Source organism: Thunnus albacares, chromosome 10 (genome assembly GCF_914725855.1).
Source record: "Thunnus albacares chromosome 10, fThuAlb1.1, whole genome shotgun sequence".
Classification (NCBI taxonomy): domain Eukaryota; kingdom Metazoa; phylum Chordata; class Actinopteri; order Scombriformes; family Scombridae; genus Thunnus; species Thunnus albacares.
In genome coordinates this window covers 11,060,545-11,079,679 of record NC_058115.1, presented here as the reverse complement: position 1 = coordinate 11,079,679, position 19,135 = coordinate 11,060,545, and the positions used below count along the sequence as shown (strand labels likewise).

Sequence of the window (19,135 nt, the reverse complement as noted above, 5' to 3'; positions counted from 1 at the left end):
GACAAAAATAAATAAATCACCAGCACATTTCCCATGATGACAGAGTTTAATTGTTTCCTGTTGTGTGCTTGCTCACCCTGATTGGCTGTTTGTGCCACCTCTGACCCGGTGAAGGAGTTTACGGCCATCATGCCAGCATGGACGGAGCCGCTGCCAAGACTGGCTAGCTGGTTGTGCCCTCGTGGCACTGTTGTGTACAGGGCCTCCGCGATATCTGCTGCTCGTTTCAGAATCATCTCCTGACAATGAGGGAGACAAAAAAAAGAGCTGTGGTCAGCAACAAGAAAAGAGGAGAAGAGAATAGGAGAGGAGAGGAGAGGAGAGAAGAGGAGAGGACAGGAGAGGAGAGGAGAGGAGAAATATGCCCTTGATGGAGGCTTTATGGTCTCACATGAATGCTAGATCTCCACTTGAGATATTGGGCATGTAAACCTAGCAGGCTGAGTGTTTTTTATCAGTGGTCACTGGGAGTGGTGGGATTGGTTCCAGTAAATGGAGGAAAGGCTCATTAACACACTCATCAAATGTTTAGCCTGCCTCTTCCTCTCTTCCTCCCTGCTTCGTGTTTCCATTCTCCTCTTCTCCTCCTCCTCCTGAGTCCAGTTTTAATCCCACTTCTCCTCCTCCTCTTCTTTTACCTCTTTCCATTCTCCTCTCCTCCCTCTACATTTAGTTTTCATTGTACTTCTCCTCCCTTCCTCCTCAGCGTACGAGCTGATAAAAGCATTACATATTCCCACGTGTGTGTTTGTCGGTCCCAGATCTTGCTGCGTGAACACAGCAGGATGCCAGCGGAGACACTGCCTTTGATGCTGCTGGTGGTCCGCAAACCACAAACATAATTTTACCTGAGATAAGATATTGATGTTCGTGTTGTTTTGTCTGTGTGTGTGTGTGTGTGTGTGTGTGTGTGTGTGTGTTTACCTGGTTATTGTGAGGCATCCCGTACAAGGCCTCCACCAGGTCTGCTGCTCTCTTTAAGATCACCTCCTACAATCAAGAGCAGAAAGAGAAAGGGGATTGATCATGAGTGTGACGGCTCAAAGAGTTCAGTCACTTTTATTACATTTCACTTCTTACATTATGCTGTGAATGCAGAACAGAGAGAGGAGGAAGGCAGACAGAGGAAGGGAGAGGAAGAGAAATGGGCCTGTCCCGGCACTTTGTTACTAGCTGGGCAGTTTGGGAGAGCAGAGGGAAGATACCGCTATCTGTGAATAAAACATGAGCCTATATCTCTCTATCAGTCAACCATCTTCTACATCTTCTCCTCCCTACTGTCACGGCCGGATCATGAATCTACCGCACATGATCAAACATCAATCTCATTTAACACAACATATCATCAGGTTGACGGCTATACAACTCCCCTCGTCAGCCGGGACACACCCGTCTCCTGCCCTTTATTAACCCTGGTAATGATCCGAGTGAATAGCCGTGCATCCACTTTGTGTGATAAATGTAGAACATCATTGCTCAGGTGAAAACCGCCGAGTGGAATTTCCCACATCAAACATTTATCCTTCCGTAGTGTTGCTTCTCTCCGTGCTCATTTCCTACCGCTTACCCTCCTTTCTCCCCTCTCTCTGTCTCTATTCTTTTCACTCCCTGAGTGTATGAGTGTGTGACTCCAGGCAGTCGTTATATGTGTGTGTGATGTAGACACATACAGCCCTACGAAACCCTTTTTAAAAGTTAATGTGCCGGGGCCAGGATATATGCTGGAGGCGCGACAACCAGAAAATTGCAGCCCCCCCCTCTCTCTCTCTCTCTCGTTTCTTTCTCTCCCCCCTTCTCTTCCACTCGCGGACACACACGCTGCGCGCTATACCCTCCTGAGTGTATCCCTCGCTGTGAACAAGCCCTGGAGCATGTGTGCTCTCTGTTCCGTGACACACCGCCTTTCAATCAGACCTCATATCACACACACATACACACACACACACACGCACAGGCACACTCGCACACTCAACCACGCTCATGTGGAAGCTGTCGAGCACGCCCAGGACATGACGAGAGGGTCAACAAAGCAATAAAGATTGTAGAGCGCTGTCCGAGGTGCTAAATTCACTCAATAATGGGAGCGCTGCCTCTGTGTTAACCTCCCATTACTAGCACTATCTGGGGGTGGCAGAGAGGGAGGCAAGGAGGGGGAGAGGGAGAGACGGAAAGAGGGGAGACCAGAGAGGAGGCCTGCTTGGGGTGATTGAGAGATGTAGAGGCCCTGGGAAGGTAAGTGGTTCTTTAGTATGTATGCGCCGCTCCTCGCTTCCTTCTCTCTGCTTTTCCTTGACGCCCCATGCCTCCCAGGGATTGCTAGATAGGTAGATGGATGGATGAAGGGAGAGAGGAGGAGGAGAAGGAGGAAGAGGGGGGGGGTGGTAATGAGGGAAGTGTGAGGCATTAGGACACAAACAGATCTCCAGCTGGAGTGTAACGGTGTTCAGGGAGGGCATATGCAACCTCAGTCACTTCATCTAAATTTCTTTTGCCTCTCTCTTCACTGGCGATGTGTCTCCTGGTCCTTCAGCTCATTCTCCTTGGGGCCTATACTCCAGCGTTTCCCCTATATTCATTCAATTACGAACACTGCTGCTAAAATTTCACACTATCATTAATATCAGTGGGCTACTAATGATTTTCACTCACACACTGTGCGAGCATGATAACACCTTACGTTATCATGGAATTGTTTTGAGTCATTGACTGGTGCATCAAATCCCAGAATCCTCCCTCTCCTCATTCTTCAAAGGACATCTACGTGAAAGGTACTGATATAAGAGTAGCATAGCTGCTTTAAGGAATAGGGCAGTGCATAATGTGTGTGCTTAGCGAGTGTGTGGTTGAGTGAGTGGCAGACAAGTGACGGTGAATGCGAGCGGAGCAGAGGAAAAGGTTAGCAGTAAGTTGTCAATCTGGCAGTAAATGTACAGTACAGGTTACAGAGTGTCAGTTAATAAATGCTGCAGCTTCTCAAGACCAAGAAAAGTCTTGTCTGTTGCTTCCCCAACTGCTGGAAAAGTGAAGATAGCAACAATGGATTTAGCCTGACCTGACCAGGCCCAGTTAAGGTGAACTGACCTTTCAGGTGGACCAGCTATTCCCCCTCCCCTGCCGCCACCACCCCAAAGCAGTCAACCTAGAGGAAACACTCCTTTCTGTCTGAGCATCTCCATCTCCAGTCTCCTCCTCTACTCCCTCTTCACCTGCTCTACTCTCTCTTCTCCAAACTACTTTCCTCAGTCTCTCTCTTCTTTTTCTTGTTCTCTCCCATTCTCTCTATTAATCACTCTCTCATGGTCCTGTGCCCTGTCTGTACCTATCAGTCTCTCGTTAGCAAAGGGATCTGTCCAGTAGCTAAACGCGATTAGGCAGCACTCCAGAGTCGTTCTGATAAACAGATAAATGTGGTTAGCGCCATGCTGCCTCCCTTGCTCTGCTGCTGTAAGGGGAGACCATTTCCTGGGCGCAGGGTCTCTTCCCGTAAAGTCAGGCCCACAGAGACGTCAACAGGAAGGGGAACCTGATCCAGAGCAGAGCCTGGCCTCGTCTGGCAGGGCGGTCACTCATTAGCCAGCCCCAGACCCCCGCTACACCACAGCCTTAGCTAAACACCCTGCAGTCTGGCTGTGCTTGAGCTACCCAGCACTCCCTCCTCACTCTGACTGCCTGACTATTAGCTACAGCACAGTATGGGGGCTGTTTTCAGCCAACATACAGAGATAGAACAGGCATTGGCAGATATCCTGCTTGTTCCCTGCTCAGTGTGTGCGGGGGTTCATTAAGAATCCCCTTGCAAAAGGTGCCACCAGTAGGGAATACATTATATTCCTAATCAATTTAATTTTGATTCAAAATTGACTGAAGAACAGCCACAGAAAGGCTTTGCCAAGGTAGCAGTGAATGGACATTTGTAGCACAAGAAGTTGCCAGTGTATGCCCCTCTCCTGCCCATCTCTAATGATTGAGGCCAACAGTTGAGAGAAGTGTGGTCAACAAACTGTTATTACCTCAATAAAGGCACAAATCAATAGAGCTGAAATGAACAACCGGGCCTGCCAGCTACCGCTGTTCATTTAGAGGAGAAAGAGACACCACGGAGTGAGGGAGGAAGAGGAGGAGAAGAGAAGAGATGGATGGATACAAAGATATTTAGAGAGATACAGGGGGTTGATAGGCTAAAGACCAGAACTCACCAGGACAAGTCTTGTATCCACCAGACATGACACACAGCGAGGACAAGCGATTTCTCTATCTTCCTTCTACGTCTACCTGGGCTCTCCATCTCTGCCTCATGGTGACTTCCCTCTGCTGTGACTGTGTGTGTGTGTGCACGCACTTGTGCAGAGACGTGTATGTGTGTGTGTACACTGGTTTGTGTATGTGTACGTGTGTGTGTGCTGGAAGTAATAAAGTCCACCCGGGGTTGACTTCGATCCACTGACCCAGCAGGAGGTAAGACTGGACAGCTATGATGGATCACCTAACCTGCTTCTGCCTCTCTCTTCCTCTCTCTCCTCAACCTCCTTTCCTCTCTCTCCCTCTTTTCCTCCTTCCATCTATCCCTTCCCTCTCCCACTTTGCCAGTCTGAATGACCTTATACTCAGTGGAAGGATGAATAGAGTTGCTTGTGTGTTCATTGTGCAAATAAAATGTTTGTTTGAGCAGAAAATGACCATGAACATATGATAAAATGTTTATGTGCACACTGCATAGTGTCATGTATAGCCTACTGTCCGTAGCACACAGTCATTCCTCTGTATGTGAGGTCATGCTGCCCTTGTGCCATGTATATCCATATATATATGCTATGAAACTCTAGAAGTTGTCAATACCTCTCTGTAGCAGTGTTACTTAGACAAATTCCTGTAAAATAACAACGTGGTCTCACAATCTGCGTACAAATGACACGACTTTACATTTTCATATTGCATGCAGTGCATTGGCCAAAGTCCAATTTTGCGTGCAGGTGATACGCCAATTTAACGCTACATTTTTAACCTTGTTGAGCATCATTTAATGCCTTTTAGTTAGCTTTAGGCACAAAACCACTTGGTTAGGGTTAGGGAAAGTTGGGTTAAAACAGTAAAATGTGGTAAAAATGCCCGACGTGACGTTGAGGATGTCTGGTTGGTGGTCTTGAACAGCTCTCCCACTGCTTTTGCAGCTTTTTGCCAATTAATTATCAAGCCAACCTGCCTCCTCCTAATAATCTAAAAATCATTATATTGACGTCACTTCACTGGGAAGATTTGGTGTATCACCTGCACGCAAAATTGGACTTTGGCATGGGCACTGCACAATTTGAAAGTGTAAAGTTGTGTTATTTGTATGCAGATTGAAGAGACCGGGCTGAAAATAATTGCATGTGGCAACGAGCATGAGCACAGACACATGAGAAGAGTTCTTGTGGATGCACAGTACCTTGGGTAATCTTTCTTGGTCTCCGGGGTGTCTGGGGATGACCTTCTGTAACCTCTGGAAGCCGTAGTCTATGGTTGGCTCATTCAGCGCTTAGAGAAAGACAGACGGAGAAAAAAAAAAAAGAAGGAACGTTTAATGCTTGATTCTTAATAATGAAAACACCTACTGTTCAACAGCAGTGCTACCTCTGTTAAGACGGTAGAGCAGGAGAAACGAGCAATTCTCTCCTACGGTAGAAACGACTGAATTAAGCATGGTTTTACATGAATATTTCAACATTAAACTAAACACGCCGAAAATGTGGGTGTTCTCTATTAAGTCTGGTGTGTGTCTTTGTTTGCCTGTGATGTAATGAATCTCTCTCTGTCGCCTGCTTTGCTGGTTAATAAAAAGACTGTCAGGAATCAGGCAGAGTGTATGTGTGTTTGTGTGCATGTGTGTGTGTGTGTGTGTGTGTGTGTCCTGTGGTCTTGCGTTGATCAGCGACTAATATAAGCAATTACAGAGCCTGGTTCCAATATAACAAAGGCTTGATCGCTCCGGGGAACAAGCTAAACACACACACACACACACACACACACAAACACACACATGCACGCGCACTCACACACACACACACACACACACACACACACACACACACACACACAGAGTCAGATCATCCAGGCAGCAGGGAGAAAGCACTCTCTCGGCATGCTGTGGTCGTGCTACGGTAATTGAATATGAGAAGATTTACCATGAATATTTAAACATTAGAATAAATACAATGAAGATCTGAGGCTTATAGTACAAACACTTCAGAGGAGGATTGTTGGATAAGTGCTCTCTCCACATAATTCATTCCTAATGTACTCTCTCTCTCTCTCTTTCTCTCTCTCTCTTCTGTCTTTTACCCTCCTCCCCCCTCTGTCTCTTTGTGGGTTGCCTGGGGAGTCAATACACATACATGGATAACAGTCTTGACTACTTTTCTGGGCTACAGCCTTTAAGACACTGCTTCTGTGAAGAGTTTGTGGTTGTGTGTATGCATGCATGGCTTCAACATGTGTGTATTTGTACTTGTATGTGTGTGTAAAGTGAAAAGAAGAAGGAGCCATTACGCGTGAGGATTGCCTGTATGTGTCTGTGCCGTCCGTCTGTTTCCCCTGTGGGTCGCAGCTTGGACGTTTCCTGAGGGCTGATGCCCTGCTCGCCTCACATCTGAGCAGCCAGGCTGACTAGGCGGCCCCCAGAAAAAAGGCCCCTAGAGGCTATGAGTACAAGCTGTCCTGCTGGACCTCTAGTGACTTCCCCATGGCTCCTCCTGAGCCGCTCGCTCAAACACACAAACCCAAAAGGGAGCAAAGGAGCAAGAGTCGGTGATGCTCTATTTTGGCAACACAAACGTATTTGGACAGCTCTCCCAGCGGACGGTTCCAGTAAGTAATCCACAAAAGTGAAAGAAAGGAAAGGTGAAAAGCTAGAAGTGTAGAGCAGAGAAGAAAAAGTTGAAGTAGAGATGCCAGAGGCAGGCTCAACTTCTGAAGAATGACACATATTACAGGCCAGCTGGTCCACTGATAAAATAAGCCAAAACAATGAGATGATCGCATGCAACAAATAAAGTATGAATTATTTCTGAGGACAAATATTTGACATTACTTCCCTATTCACTGATCTCTCTAAAGCCTTAAGGAGGATTTGCCCTGGATTAGGCCAGCAGTCTGAGGAGCGATTGTTCTGACAACATCCTCTCTTTCGTCTCAAAGGCTTTTGTTTTTATGATGAATTTTTTATCAGTCCTCCACAATGTGCCAAATGAGCCTCGAGTGAACAATAGCATAAAACCCCAAGACATACAGAGATACCCCCTATTACAAATAAAGAGACAATTTTGGTAATTGAGAGAGGAAGTGATATTGTCTCTGCTCGTTTTCAAGGACCATAAACCAGAAGAGGAGTATGTGGGGGACAACGTGCACCACTAACTACCTGGCTGTGTCTCTTTGGGGATTATCTTGGCATTTTATGCCCTTATATCTATGCTCAATATTTCACATTTCACAACAGGAATTAGTCAAGTAAAGTTTAATTTTCATATGACAGGCATAAACTCAATGTGCTTCAACATAAATAGCAAAACACAGGCAAATGGGATGATACATCCCATAGTGGTGGAAGAAAAAAAAAAAAACTCTCCTGCCTCGAAAGAGGAGTAGTGTGCCAGTACACTCCAGGATTCAAAGCACACTCTCCTATACAGGTATATTTATAATCCTTAGCTGTCGCTCTCCAGAAGAGCAAATCAAAGCCAGTAAAACATAACTGCCATAAATAAATGAATAGATGAGCAACAGCCCTGGACTGGAGGGATTCACCTAGCAATCACCCACATCAGATCAGATCAATGCTCATGGAAATTTCATGAAGCCTAGAATCCACACCGCTTCATATTTCACTATAATAACCCACAGAGCCGCAGGGGGAGTGTGTATGAAGGGGTGAGGGGGTAGGAGAAGGAGGAAAGAACGCTAGGGTGGGGTGAAGGGGTGTTGGAGGTATGAGCTTCAGGGGAGGAGTAAAAGGGGGGGTGGATGTTTGGGGGTGCAAAGAGTAGGAGCAGGGGGGATAATTGAGAGGTCAGAACGTCAGAGTCGTTGTTATTACTGGAAATGCAAGAGAGGAGGAGGAAAGATGGAGGAGGAGGAGAAACTACAGTTAGTGTCCAGTATACCTGTCTCCTTCTCCTCCTGTGTCACAACACTGTGTGTGTGTGGAGGTGGAGGTGGTGTACTTGCAGGGTTAGGTAATTGGCTCTGAGGCTTGATGTTAACACCTTAACAGGCCCTCAGACAGTGGGTAAGGAGCTGATCATATCACAACCTTCTGTTTCTCTCTCCTTCTCACTCTCCACTCATTCCACTCTCCCCTCTCCCTCCTCACATCCTCTCTCTCTCTGCCCGCTTCCCTCCCCTTTTTTCCCTCCCCTCTGCAGTCTCCAGTGCTCAGGTGTGATCTCATAAGCGCTGCTTGGCGATCGATGCCGCCAGTGGCAGGGGGTTCAATAGCCCTGAATTACGGCTTCATCCCCCCCCCCCCATTCCCCTTCACACAGATGAGAGCTGCCCCCCCATCACCACCACTACATACGCACACACACACACACACAACACCCCCCACCGACTACTCACAATCCAGATCAATACCTTACAATCTAATTTTTATCCATTTTTCCATAAACCCCGAGATTGCGTTTATTTGCAGAATCCGACAAGCTAAATAAAGCATCGCTTGAACATGTCAGGGAGACTAATGCATGGCTGGAAATTCATACACAGAAAACAGATGAGTAGAGCTTTTTGCTCCTAAAGGAAGGTAGAGGCTGAGGCTGGGAGGAGGAGGAGAAGGAGGAGAGGATGGACGGGAGGAGGGGGGGGGGGGGGCACTAAGAGATTCTACAAATCAATGGAGGTGTGGATGCTACTACAACCTAAGCTGTAATTGTCTGTTGCAAAAAGTGCATGTCGACAGTTAACAATACCTGACAGCGTAGATCCTCAGTAGGAGAATGCAAATTCTGGAAATCTAGATGAAAAGTGCATGTTTGAATTAAGATATAAGAAAACATAAGAAATCATCCCCTCGGTGAACGCCGTTCATTTCAGCAGGGTGTCAAATAATCTACATTCGAAATTCATTTACATCATCATCATGGAGCAGATGCTCCTGTAATAAGAACGGAGCATGCTAAAGAGGGGAGACAAGCCACATGGTGCAGAAAATTAATCTCAATCTCAAATAGAGGTGTGAATTTCCTCGCAGTTAAGACTGTGCGCAGTAAATGTGAATGTGTGCAGCTATCTCAGCTGCCCCTGTCTCCAGCTGGAGACTAGCCGTTTTAATCAACAGCAGGCCTCCACCCAAGCTCAATAAAAGACAGCATTCGCAAATAGGAGCAAGACAAGTAATTGACCATCTCGTGGTTGCACCCCACTTTTATTGCCAGATGACTACATGCTGCATTTGAGTAGATGTGCTCATGTATGCTTGTGTATGAGTGTGTCATATGTGCATATTAATGTAGAATATGTCTGTAAGTCGTTGTTTCTGTTGAAAAATAGACTCTCTCACTGATTTTCTCACTAATTGCACCAAACTCGGGATATCAACACAATCAGCATCAAATATATTTTACAAATTTGAAGTGCTCAGGGAACATCAAGGCACCATCTGAGCAAAACAATCTCTCTCGCTGTGCGTGACAAGCAGATTTCATCACTATGTGCGACAGCTTAAATTAGTGCTAAAATATATCAAAACTTAACAGGGCATGTTCATGCTTGCAACATTTACTGTGGCATCATCTGTGTCTGCAGTGTGTAAAATGACAGACAACTGACAGTCCTTTCTTCACTCCTAAAACTAATTTGGAGCACAGAGGCGGGCGCAGAGAGACGAAGAGAGATGTCAGCAGCATCCCAGCTGGTTTAAATTCTGTTCTTGACTTTTGTCTTTCCCCTCGCTGTTCCTGCTCCTCCTCGCCGCAACTGAGTGATGTTTCCTACACACCTAATCTGCACTCAGCGCTGAAAAACTACCCCTAATGTTTGTCCGTGCGTGTGTGCCGATGCGTGGCGGTGCGCGTGGTGCCGGCCTTAATGTGAGCCAGCAGAGCCTTTTAATATCAGCAGAGGCTGTAGTGGAAGCACTAAGCAGACAAGGCTGCATACTGAGGAGGGAGGGATTGCCTTTTGAACGACAAGGGTGATTCATCAACTCCTCCAATTTATGGCCAGTGTCTCCGTGTCACACACACAAACACACACACACACACACACACGGGACCAAGTGGCAGAGAGTATTATCACTCTATATTGCATGGAGAAAAGAAAAGGGAGAGCTTCTCTGATGAATGTTACAAAGACAGCAATCCAGTAAAAGGTGATACACAACCAAACATGGAAATGCATTTATACAGGGGAGAGGGGGAGGGGGCAGGCAATGACCTGATAATGAGTGAGAGAGAGAGAGAGACAGAGAGAGAGAGAGAGAGAAAGGGAGATTAGGGAGAGCTCTCAGCCCCAGAGGTGCATAAGGCAGAGGGCAGAGAGAGGAACAGAAGGGGGATAAGGGGATAAAAAGACAGAAGAAGAGCAGAGACTGAAAAAAAACATTCTTTTATTCTTATCAGTGGAGAGCTTAATTGCCTTTGATGAGTCTAATTGGAGCTTTCTGAAGTCTAATGGCAGAGGATTCCTCAGAGACGGCAGAGGACACATTACTGTAATAGCTTCTCTCCGAATCTCCTCTGCACCAAAAGTCCCCTGCTTGTCTCCTCTGTCCTAAACTACAGCTGAATTTTTTTTCCCCCTCTCATTCACAGACGGGCGGTTGTGGAGTATCAATGATCACGCAGAGGCGGGCTGGGGGAGTACACCTATAGATGGGTAGTGTGTGTGTGTGTGTGTGTGTGTGTGCATGTGTCGGGTGTGTATTTGCAAAGTAGCGGTAGCAGCAGTATTGGGTATGTGTTGACTTAATTAGGTCTGTGAGCTGCTCGCTTTCCTCTCCTCAGCAGAAGTTGATTAGCAATGCCAGCTGTCCCCAATGTAATTCAGTGTGCGCATATGTGTGTGTGATTGTGTGTGCACATGTAATATATGAGTATATGCATGTCTGTTAGTGTGGGGTTGTGTCGATGTGTGTGTGTTTGCGCTAGTTGCCAGCTGCCACGCAGTGCTGCCAATCCTCCATGATTAGTACCCACTGGCAACTGGGCTCAAACTGGTGCCAAACAGACCCAGGAGGGCAACATGGCCCATGGTAATCCTCCATCCCTCTCTCCCATCCTTCTCCTCTCTTCCTGTTCTCATCCACCTTTCTGTCTCTCCACCCTCATCAATTGCTTTGTCCCTCCAAAAATGCTCTGCTTATCCTCTCATTGAGCTCTGCCTCTCATTCAAGATACCAAATGTGAGCAAGTTGGAGAGGTACAAGTAAAATGATAAAACTGGCTGATAAAGAAGGTATGGGAGAGGTACAAATATCCGTTCAGGGTACAGAGCTGTGGCTGAAGTGAAGTGTGTGAAGAGTAGAACTGGGATCTATGCCTCGACACGGTTGACTGTGAAGGTGCCAGCGCTTGGCAAGCAACATCACAGTGTGTGTGTTCAGCTCCCAGTGGATGACCTCTGCTACCTCTCACCTGTTGAGATTCTTCTATGTGCCTCCATAGAAGCCAAGAGGCAGAGAGAGATAGTGAGAGAGAGAGGCGGGGGATGAATTCATTCAAAGAAGCAAGTTTTGAATAAGTGAATGTGACAAGGTGAAAGAGTGGAGGGCTGGGAAGAGATAGGGCGTTTATGCATACGGTTCCCACATGTCTGGCACATTAAAAGGCCGCGCACATACATACACACACCTACGCATATTTATATACACACAGCTCTACGGGTTTGGCAGAGTATGGGCTGTTGGATGGCTCTGGCATGGCAAAGGCTGCCTACCCATCTGCCCTCTGTCTTGGTAATGCAGTTAGTTGTCAATGTGCATGTGTGTGCTTGGAGTACATTTACACATACATACAAACAAACAAACGCAGGGAGCCTATCGCAGCCTTTCCCGTAAGTACACAAACACAGAGTCATAATTATGACGCATAGACATGGATTCTGTCCATGCACAGTAATTAGGACACATACGAGCTGCAGAAAATGCATGCCCACGATGCGACGCACACACTCTCTCAATTGTGATTTTGTCAAATGCTGGCAATTCCAGCCGGGGCTTACAGCCTAAGTCTATCAGTGGTTGAGATTACAGACAGATTTATGTGATTCACAGTCTCCCTGGGGACCTGTGGCCTCGCATTGGTTAATCACCGCTTCACATTCACTCTCTCTGCCGCTCTTTTCACCGCATGGCTATAACTCTGCACCGATACACTGTGATGTAACACTCATGCTATTCATGCTCCTGCGCTCACCGTCAAAAATCACACTCTCTGTACAGACCTCTTCCTTCCTTCATCACACTTTCGACAGGGTTAAATTACAATAATCCCACTAATCAAAAGGTTAAACCTCCCCCTGACCTTCACGTGCTTCATAAAAGAGGGCAAACACTTTTCCTCCTCTCATCTGTAGGCTCCTCTCCTGAATTATTGAGTCATGTTATTGAATTTTAAATTGTTTAGCATGCACATTTTTCTTCAGAAACAGTGAGGAGAAAATGACAGCATATAAACTGAATCACATTACTTTTAGCAGATATAGCAAAAATACAGACTTAATAAAAACTTAAAGCCACTATGTGTTGACTTTTTATGTGATTATCGCATTTTTCAAATGATTCCGATGGCACATGTTTCTGTTGAGAGAATCCTGGAAAAAATTGCATCATTGTCAGCCAGCAGACTGGTAGATGGGGGCTGCATCATCACCTTCTTAGATTACATGTTAAATTAGCGTCATTAGTAAGCATTAGTGTTTAGGTAATACCTGTGTAGATGAAGCGTCCAGGTGTGCCTTTGCAGAACTGTTTGGATTTGTAGGACAGTGTGACCTCCACCACCCCGGGGATGTGTCTGGGTGGAGTCTGCACTCGAATGGCATGGGGGGTGATCAGCTAAGGAGAGGCAGAGTGGGCAGAAAGATTAATACAATGAAACTTCATATTCAAACGTATGTGCTCAGGGGACTATTCTCGGTTTGCCTCAGACTTTTCCTTTGCAGCCTCTGACTTTCTTTCTTTGTATAATCAGCCTGAAAATGATGTGTTAGTGCTAAAGCCCTCAGGTGGCCGCGTAGCCCAAGGCAATGTCACTGTGAGGCTTAGGATGGTTATCAGTGCTGACATGGAGTCTGTAAGAGGGGTTCAAAAGCAGTTATCTGTTTATGAATAAAACACACCTTCCTCTGCATATGTCTATTACGCAGTGTAAGTAAAGGTAATATGCTCGTCTGTGCTGCCCCTGTGTCTTTGTCTGTCAGCACAGGCTGTCTAGCTGCCGTTAGCCACATTAAAGCACCACTGTGTCTTAAACAGGCTCACTTAGTGTGGCTGATGAGCCCACTCGCCATGTATGTGTGTGTACGCTGAAGGGTCTTTGAAGGAAAACGGTAACAAGACAAAACACAGATGAGACCTTACTGAGTGTTCGTTTTCTGCACGCTATGCTGAACTAGCACTCAAAGCTAGCAGCGCTCAAAAGCTATCAATGCTGCTGCCAGAGCCTTGTGTACGTGTGTGTGTGTGTGTGTGTGTGTGTGTGTGTGTGTGTGTGTGTATGTGTGTGTGTTGTTCTAACTGTCCCTTTCATTGCTCACTTAGCTAAGCTTTCATTCCACCATTGTCTGGCCCCATTCACCTCTCAGCGAGATAATATAGGAGCTTTTTATAGAATTATTCCTTTACTAAAGAGAAAGCTGTTTAGCTGCGCCGCTCGCTGACCTTCAATTTCACACATACACAACATTTACATTTTAGTCATGTGGCAGATGCTCCTTACAAAGAGATTCATACAGTACGGTTTGCACATTCCAAGAAGGCAGATACTAGTAAAAAAAAGAGAGAGAGGGAGCTGAACAGATACATGACAAGGAACTAAGAGCTGCCACAGAGAAAAATGAAAAAGCAGGCTGCTGTTCACAATTTGAAATATATTTGATATGCATTTACAGCAGAGATTATTTTGATTATTTTTCACTTAACTATTTGTTTAGTCTACTAAGTGTTAGAAAACCATGACAAATGCCTATTGCGAGTTTTGTTCTCAGTTTGCTTATTTTTGTTTGGACTAGTTTCAATGATGTGAAAGCTGGAACTAGGAAATGTTTATCTTTTTAACTTTATAAATGGCTTGAAACGATAAACTGATAATAACAATTGTAGATTCATTTTCTGTTTGACTAAATGCTCAATCAACTGATAGTTTCAGCACTAGTTTACAGCAGTGGCTCCCAACCCCGGGGGACAGGACCCCTCCTAAGGGTCCTAAGATAAATTTGAGGAGGTTAGAAGATGATTAGAGGAATAAGTAAGAAAATATATATTTCTGTTACACAAATTTTTCTTTTTCTGAGGGGAAAAAAAATACTCATAACTTAAGGCCATAACCTTTGTCGAGGGGTCACAGGCAGGCATTACTTTGTTTTAAAAGTGCCCAAAGCCAAAAAATGTGTGGAACCATTTGTTTATAGTAATGCATGAAGGCCTATGTTTAATATTTTAAAATGTGGTCAGAATGCACACACACACATATTTGTTCTTTCAGGTGAGCAGATAGTGACTAACCTCACTCCAAACCAACATGGTTCCAAAGATGACCTGCAAGCCGTCAAAGAAGTTGTCCCCGATGATGATGACTGTAGCGCCCCCTGTGGTCCAGCCTTCACTGGGGCTGATGGCTTTGATGCTGGGGGTTGCTAGAAGAGTCACAGACAAAACAGATTAGATGCTAAGTAACCTAATGACAGCCCATAAAGGTCTTCACTACTGGCACCATGTACAGTCAGTCCCCTCTTCTGCTTTCCATCGCTCACACACAGACACACACATATCACCTCTCTCCTCTCTCCCAGGGGTCGAGGGTGAGCAAGGAATACTAATCAGAGTGATTATACGCACCCCGTTATTAAACATCACCCCTGCCCTGTGTGTGAGGGCAGTGGCGGTGCACTTGTTTTATGACACGTGGCAAAGCGTGCGGGCGTGTAAATGTCAGGTGTGCTGAGTGTCTGATCAAAGGCCATGCGACCGGGGAGCAGAGCAGAGCCAACAGTAGCTCTGCCCTCTGAATACTCTGCCTTCATTAACCAAGCATTTAGCTCTTGCTCAGCTGTCTGTTTCATATCTGTGTAGCTATCTCAGCGCCTGTCTTATGACCATACAGGCTCATATCAGCTGGGTAAATTTTAATGCGTTTTGTAAGCTTTCAGTGTTTTCTCAGTTATTTTTCTCCTAAAGCACTTTTTATCACATCTTTTTACAGTATTGAGTTTTCTGCAGACATGACAAAATCAGTACAGCAATTGCAGGACATTATCTGCAACAAACAACCAAATAACTAATTGGTGAATGGAAATAAAATAATAATAATAATAATAACAATAATAACAATAATAATAATCTCTCCAGTGAGATCTACTTAGGAAACACCATCAGCATCAGGAATAATAGTGAGGTCTTTGATAAAGACTAGCAGGGAATTCCAGGTCTTGTGAAAGGATTTCAGAAATCCTCTCAGTGAGAATTTTAACTTTTCCAGTTGTATGAATTGTAAAACTTCCTGTATCCACCTGTAGTGTGTTGGGGAGGAGGCATGTTTCCATTTAAGAGGGATGGAGCATCTGGCCAACAGAGTGGTAAAGGCAATGACACGCTGTATTGTAGTGGGCATATTTTGAGCTAGGGGGAGACCGAACAAAGCAGGCAGGGGGTTAGGGTCTATATTTGTGTTGAGGGCCTGTTCTAGAGTTTAAATTACATTGGACCAAAACATCATTCAGCCATGGGCATGTCCAAAACATATGTAAATGGTCAGCTGGCTTTTACATCTATTTCAGGCATTGCTTCTATTGAGAAATATTTTTGCCAATTTAGCGTTGGTGAAGTGGGCTCTGTGGAGCACCTTAGACTGCAGTAGGCCATGCCTGGCACATCTAGATGAAGAGTCCACCAGACTGAGAATGTCGCTCTACTGGCTGTCGGAGATGTCAACACTCAAGTTGTGCTCCCAGTTGTTTGAGATTTTGTGAGTCACTATGGGACGCTGAGAGCAAATCACAAAATGTAAAGAACAAAAGGAAGATGATATGTCATTAAAAACCCAGGGTGGCCAGAGTCAAAAAGTTTGCAGCTGGCCCAATAAAGGAGTTTATTGTTACAGGCCCAAAAGTAGTGGTGGAAATTCTGAAGCGCTAGGCCTCTTTCAGACTTGGGGAGCTGGGGCATTGATCTCCTAAGACAGGTAGGGCTAGTTGCTCCAGAAGAACACATTTAACTGCCGATCGAGACTGGTGAAAAAGGATTTGTTGACACAAATTAGGATGTGTTGGAAAAGATATAAAAATTTTGGCTGGAAGACCATTTTTATAAGATTAACACGGCTCACAAGAGCTAGGGGAAGGGAGGCCCACCTGTCTAGGTGTCTAGAGGCTCGATAGCTATATTAAACAACAGGGGAGAAAGTGGGCATCCTTGACGTGTCCCACACTGCAAATGAAAAAGTGTTGATTGAATGCCGTTGGTGTGTCCAGATGCAAACAGGGAAGCATACAAAAGTTGAATCCAGGAGATAAATTTAGAGTCAAAGCCAAATCTTTCTAAAATAAAAAACAGATAACCCTACTTCACCCTATCAAAGTCTTTTTCTGTATCAAGTGCTACTATGATTTCAGGTGTTGGATGAGTGAGAAAAAATAATGTTAAATAGCCTCCTGGTGAAAAAAGGATGTCTCCCTAATGCAAAGCTTGGCCAGTATCTTACAATCTACATTTAAAAGCAAAACTGGTCTGTACTGCAAGAAGGAGGGTCCTTATCTTCCTTCAGAAGCAAAGCGATGGACACCATAGACAAAGTTGCTGGTGATCGGCCTTCATGAAAGGAATCATTTTACATCCTCGCTAGATTATTGCTAATAATGTAGAACATGCCTTGTAAAATTCTATTCGAATTTTGTCGATTTTGGGGTATGTTAATAACTGACGAAGATTGGGGGTCATTGGGGAAATCGAGGGTCATTCAGAAGTGTAGAGATTGGTGTAGTATTCAGAGAAAGACCTATTAATTTCAACTGGATCAGAGATAAAACTACCACTGGGCGATTTGATTCCGGGAATTAATCTGGAAGCACTGATTGCACAGGCCTGTTGAGCTAGGAGCCTCCCAGCTTTGTCCCCCTGTTCAAAGAAGCATTGCTTGGATTGTCTCAATTGTCTCCCTACTATGCGTGTCATCAAAAGGTCATGCTCCGAATGTAATAGAAGTCGTTTTTTATAAAGGGTGGGTGAGGGGGAGGAGGAATATGGAGGAGCTTCAAGTTTGAGAAGCTCATCTGCGATTTCTGACAGCCTAGCCTTTTCAACCTTTCTCAATTGTGAAATATAGGAGATAACCTGTCCTCGGACATAGGTTTTGAGAGCCTTCCACAGAGTGCCACTACCAACATTAGGGGTATCATTAAATTCAATATAGGAACGAATATGTGTAGCAACAAAGTCTTTAAACTCGCTATCTGACAGCAAGCAAGAACTGAATTTCCATAATGTAGGGGGGGTTATACCAAGAAGAAAATTGGTGTCAACAGATGTAGGGCCATGATCTGAGGTAACTATAGGATGGTATTTGCATGAACTGACAAGATGTAACACATTATTATCAAGCAAAAAGAAATCAATCTGTGAAAAAGTGTGGCGCACATGTGAAGAAAAGGAGAAAGCTTTACTTTGGGGGTTTTTAAATCTCCAAGGGTCTGAGATTCCTAATTGGGATGCGTAGTTCAACACTACAGTGGCGGATTTGGGTAGGGTGGCTTGTTTAGGGGACTATCTGTCACGACTCACATCTTGAACCAAATTAAAAGCTCTGCCTATAATTATGTGGTGATTGTCTGCGTTTGGGATTTTAACGAAAAAGTTTGCAAAAAATTGGTCGTCATCCCAGGTGGGTGTATAAATGGAAACCAAAATTCCTGGTGTGTTCTGTAACATGCCTCTCTAGCTTTATCGCAGAATTTTGAGTGGAATAAGTGGCTTTAAAGCATATTCTTTATGTATTATCGGACAAAGTACATGGAATAACAACAATAAACCACATTTTCAATAACTGGTATTCAGTGTTCTACTTGACCTTATCTGTGGGTATTATGGACTCAGAGATTACTGGATGTGATTGAAGAAAAGAACAGCATTGGGAAAATACATGTTTATACAAGCTAAATCTCCTCTCCTTAACAGATAGGCAGCTTGTCAAACATGCTGTAATTCTGTAAAGCGGCATAATCCACTTTAGAGTAGGCTGACTTTTTTCCCTGCAGCCTAGCCTTTTGCTCTTTGCCTGACTCCCTGTTCTGTTGATCCTCCCCAACAAGCTGGAATGATATTTAGCCCCCGATACGCCTGCAGAGATCAACGTTCACCAAGCAGCAATCTGTGGCCATAATCATGGCCTAAGATGCCTCCTTTTCACAGCCGCTGATATAATGTGCACTCCATGTGCATGTGTGGGTGTGTGTGTTTGTGTGTGTGTGTGTGGATTAACCAGATGGTGGAACGTGAATCCATGTGATAGGATTATACTTTGGGGTGTTCCTCGGTGCCATCTGTTCAACTCTATGCACTGCTCATCTATTACCGCCTGAAATGGGCCCCCAAAGTTGTGTATCCTGCACACAAACTCAACACACACACTGCCATGCAAAGAGAGAGAGGGGAAGAGAGGAAAAAACAAAAAGAAACTGGTCTTCTTTCTCATGATTTCATCTTTTCTTTATACTATCAATCATTTTTACTCCTTCTTGTCCTCACTTACGTATCTCCTTCACTCCCCCTCTGCTCTGTTCTTTCACTCCTGTTGTTCATCCTTCCAACCCCCATCATCAGGAGAATAGAAAATCAGAGAAGAGGAAATTCCCAAACAAATCTCTCTGACACAGGGAACATCTGTTAGTGTACTGTGGGCTCTCTTCTTTCTGTGTAAGATCCAAGCCTCGCTGACGTCTCCAATATGTC

At 45.0% G+C, this 19,135-nt stretch overlaps 1 protein-coding gene across 5 annotated transcripts in view; it reads right to left on the bottom strand.

The window, feature by feature from the left end:
* The window catches only part of ebf1a (EBF transcription factor 1a), a 59,519-nt gene that overhangs the window by 8,196 nt on the left and 32,188 nt on the right, over positions 1–19,135 (bottom strand). For all 5 annotated transcript variants that reach the window (XM_044363991.1, XM_044363993.1, XM_044363992.1 and 2 more), the window contains exons 9-13: positions 14,699–14,829; positions 12,904–13,030; positions 5,426–5,514; positions 925–990; positions 77–239 (exon numbers count right to left, since the gene is read on the bottom strand). In XM_044363991.1, coding sequence (XP_044219926.1) covers positions 77–239; positions 925–990; positions 5,426–5,514; positions 12,904–13,030; positions 14,699–14,829 — 576 coding nt within the window. The remainder of the gene's footprint in view (positions 1–76; positions 240–924; positions 991–5,425; positions 5,515–12,903; positions 13,031–14,698; positions 14,830–19,135) is intronic.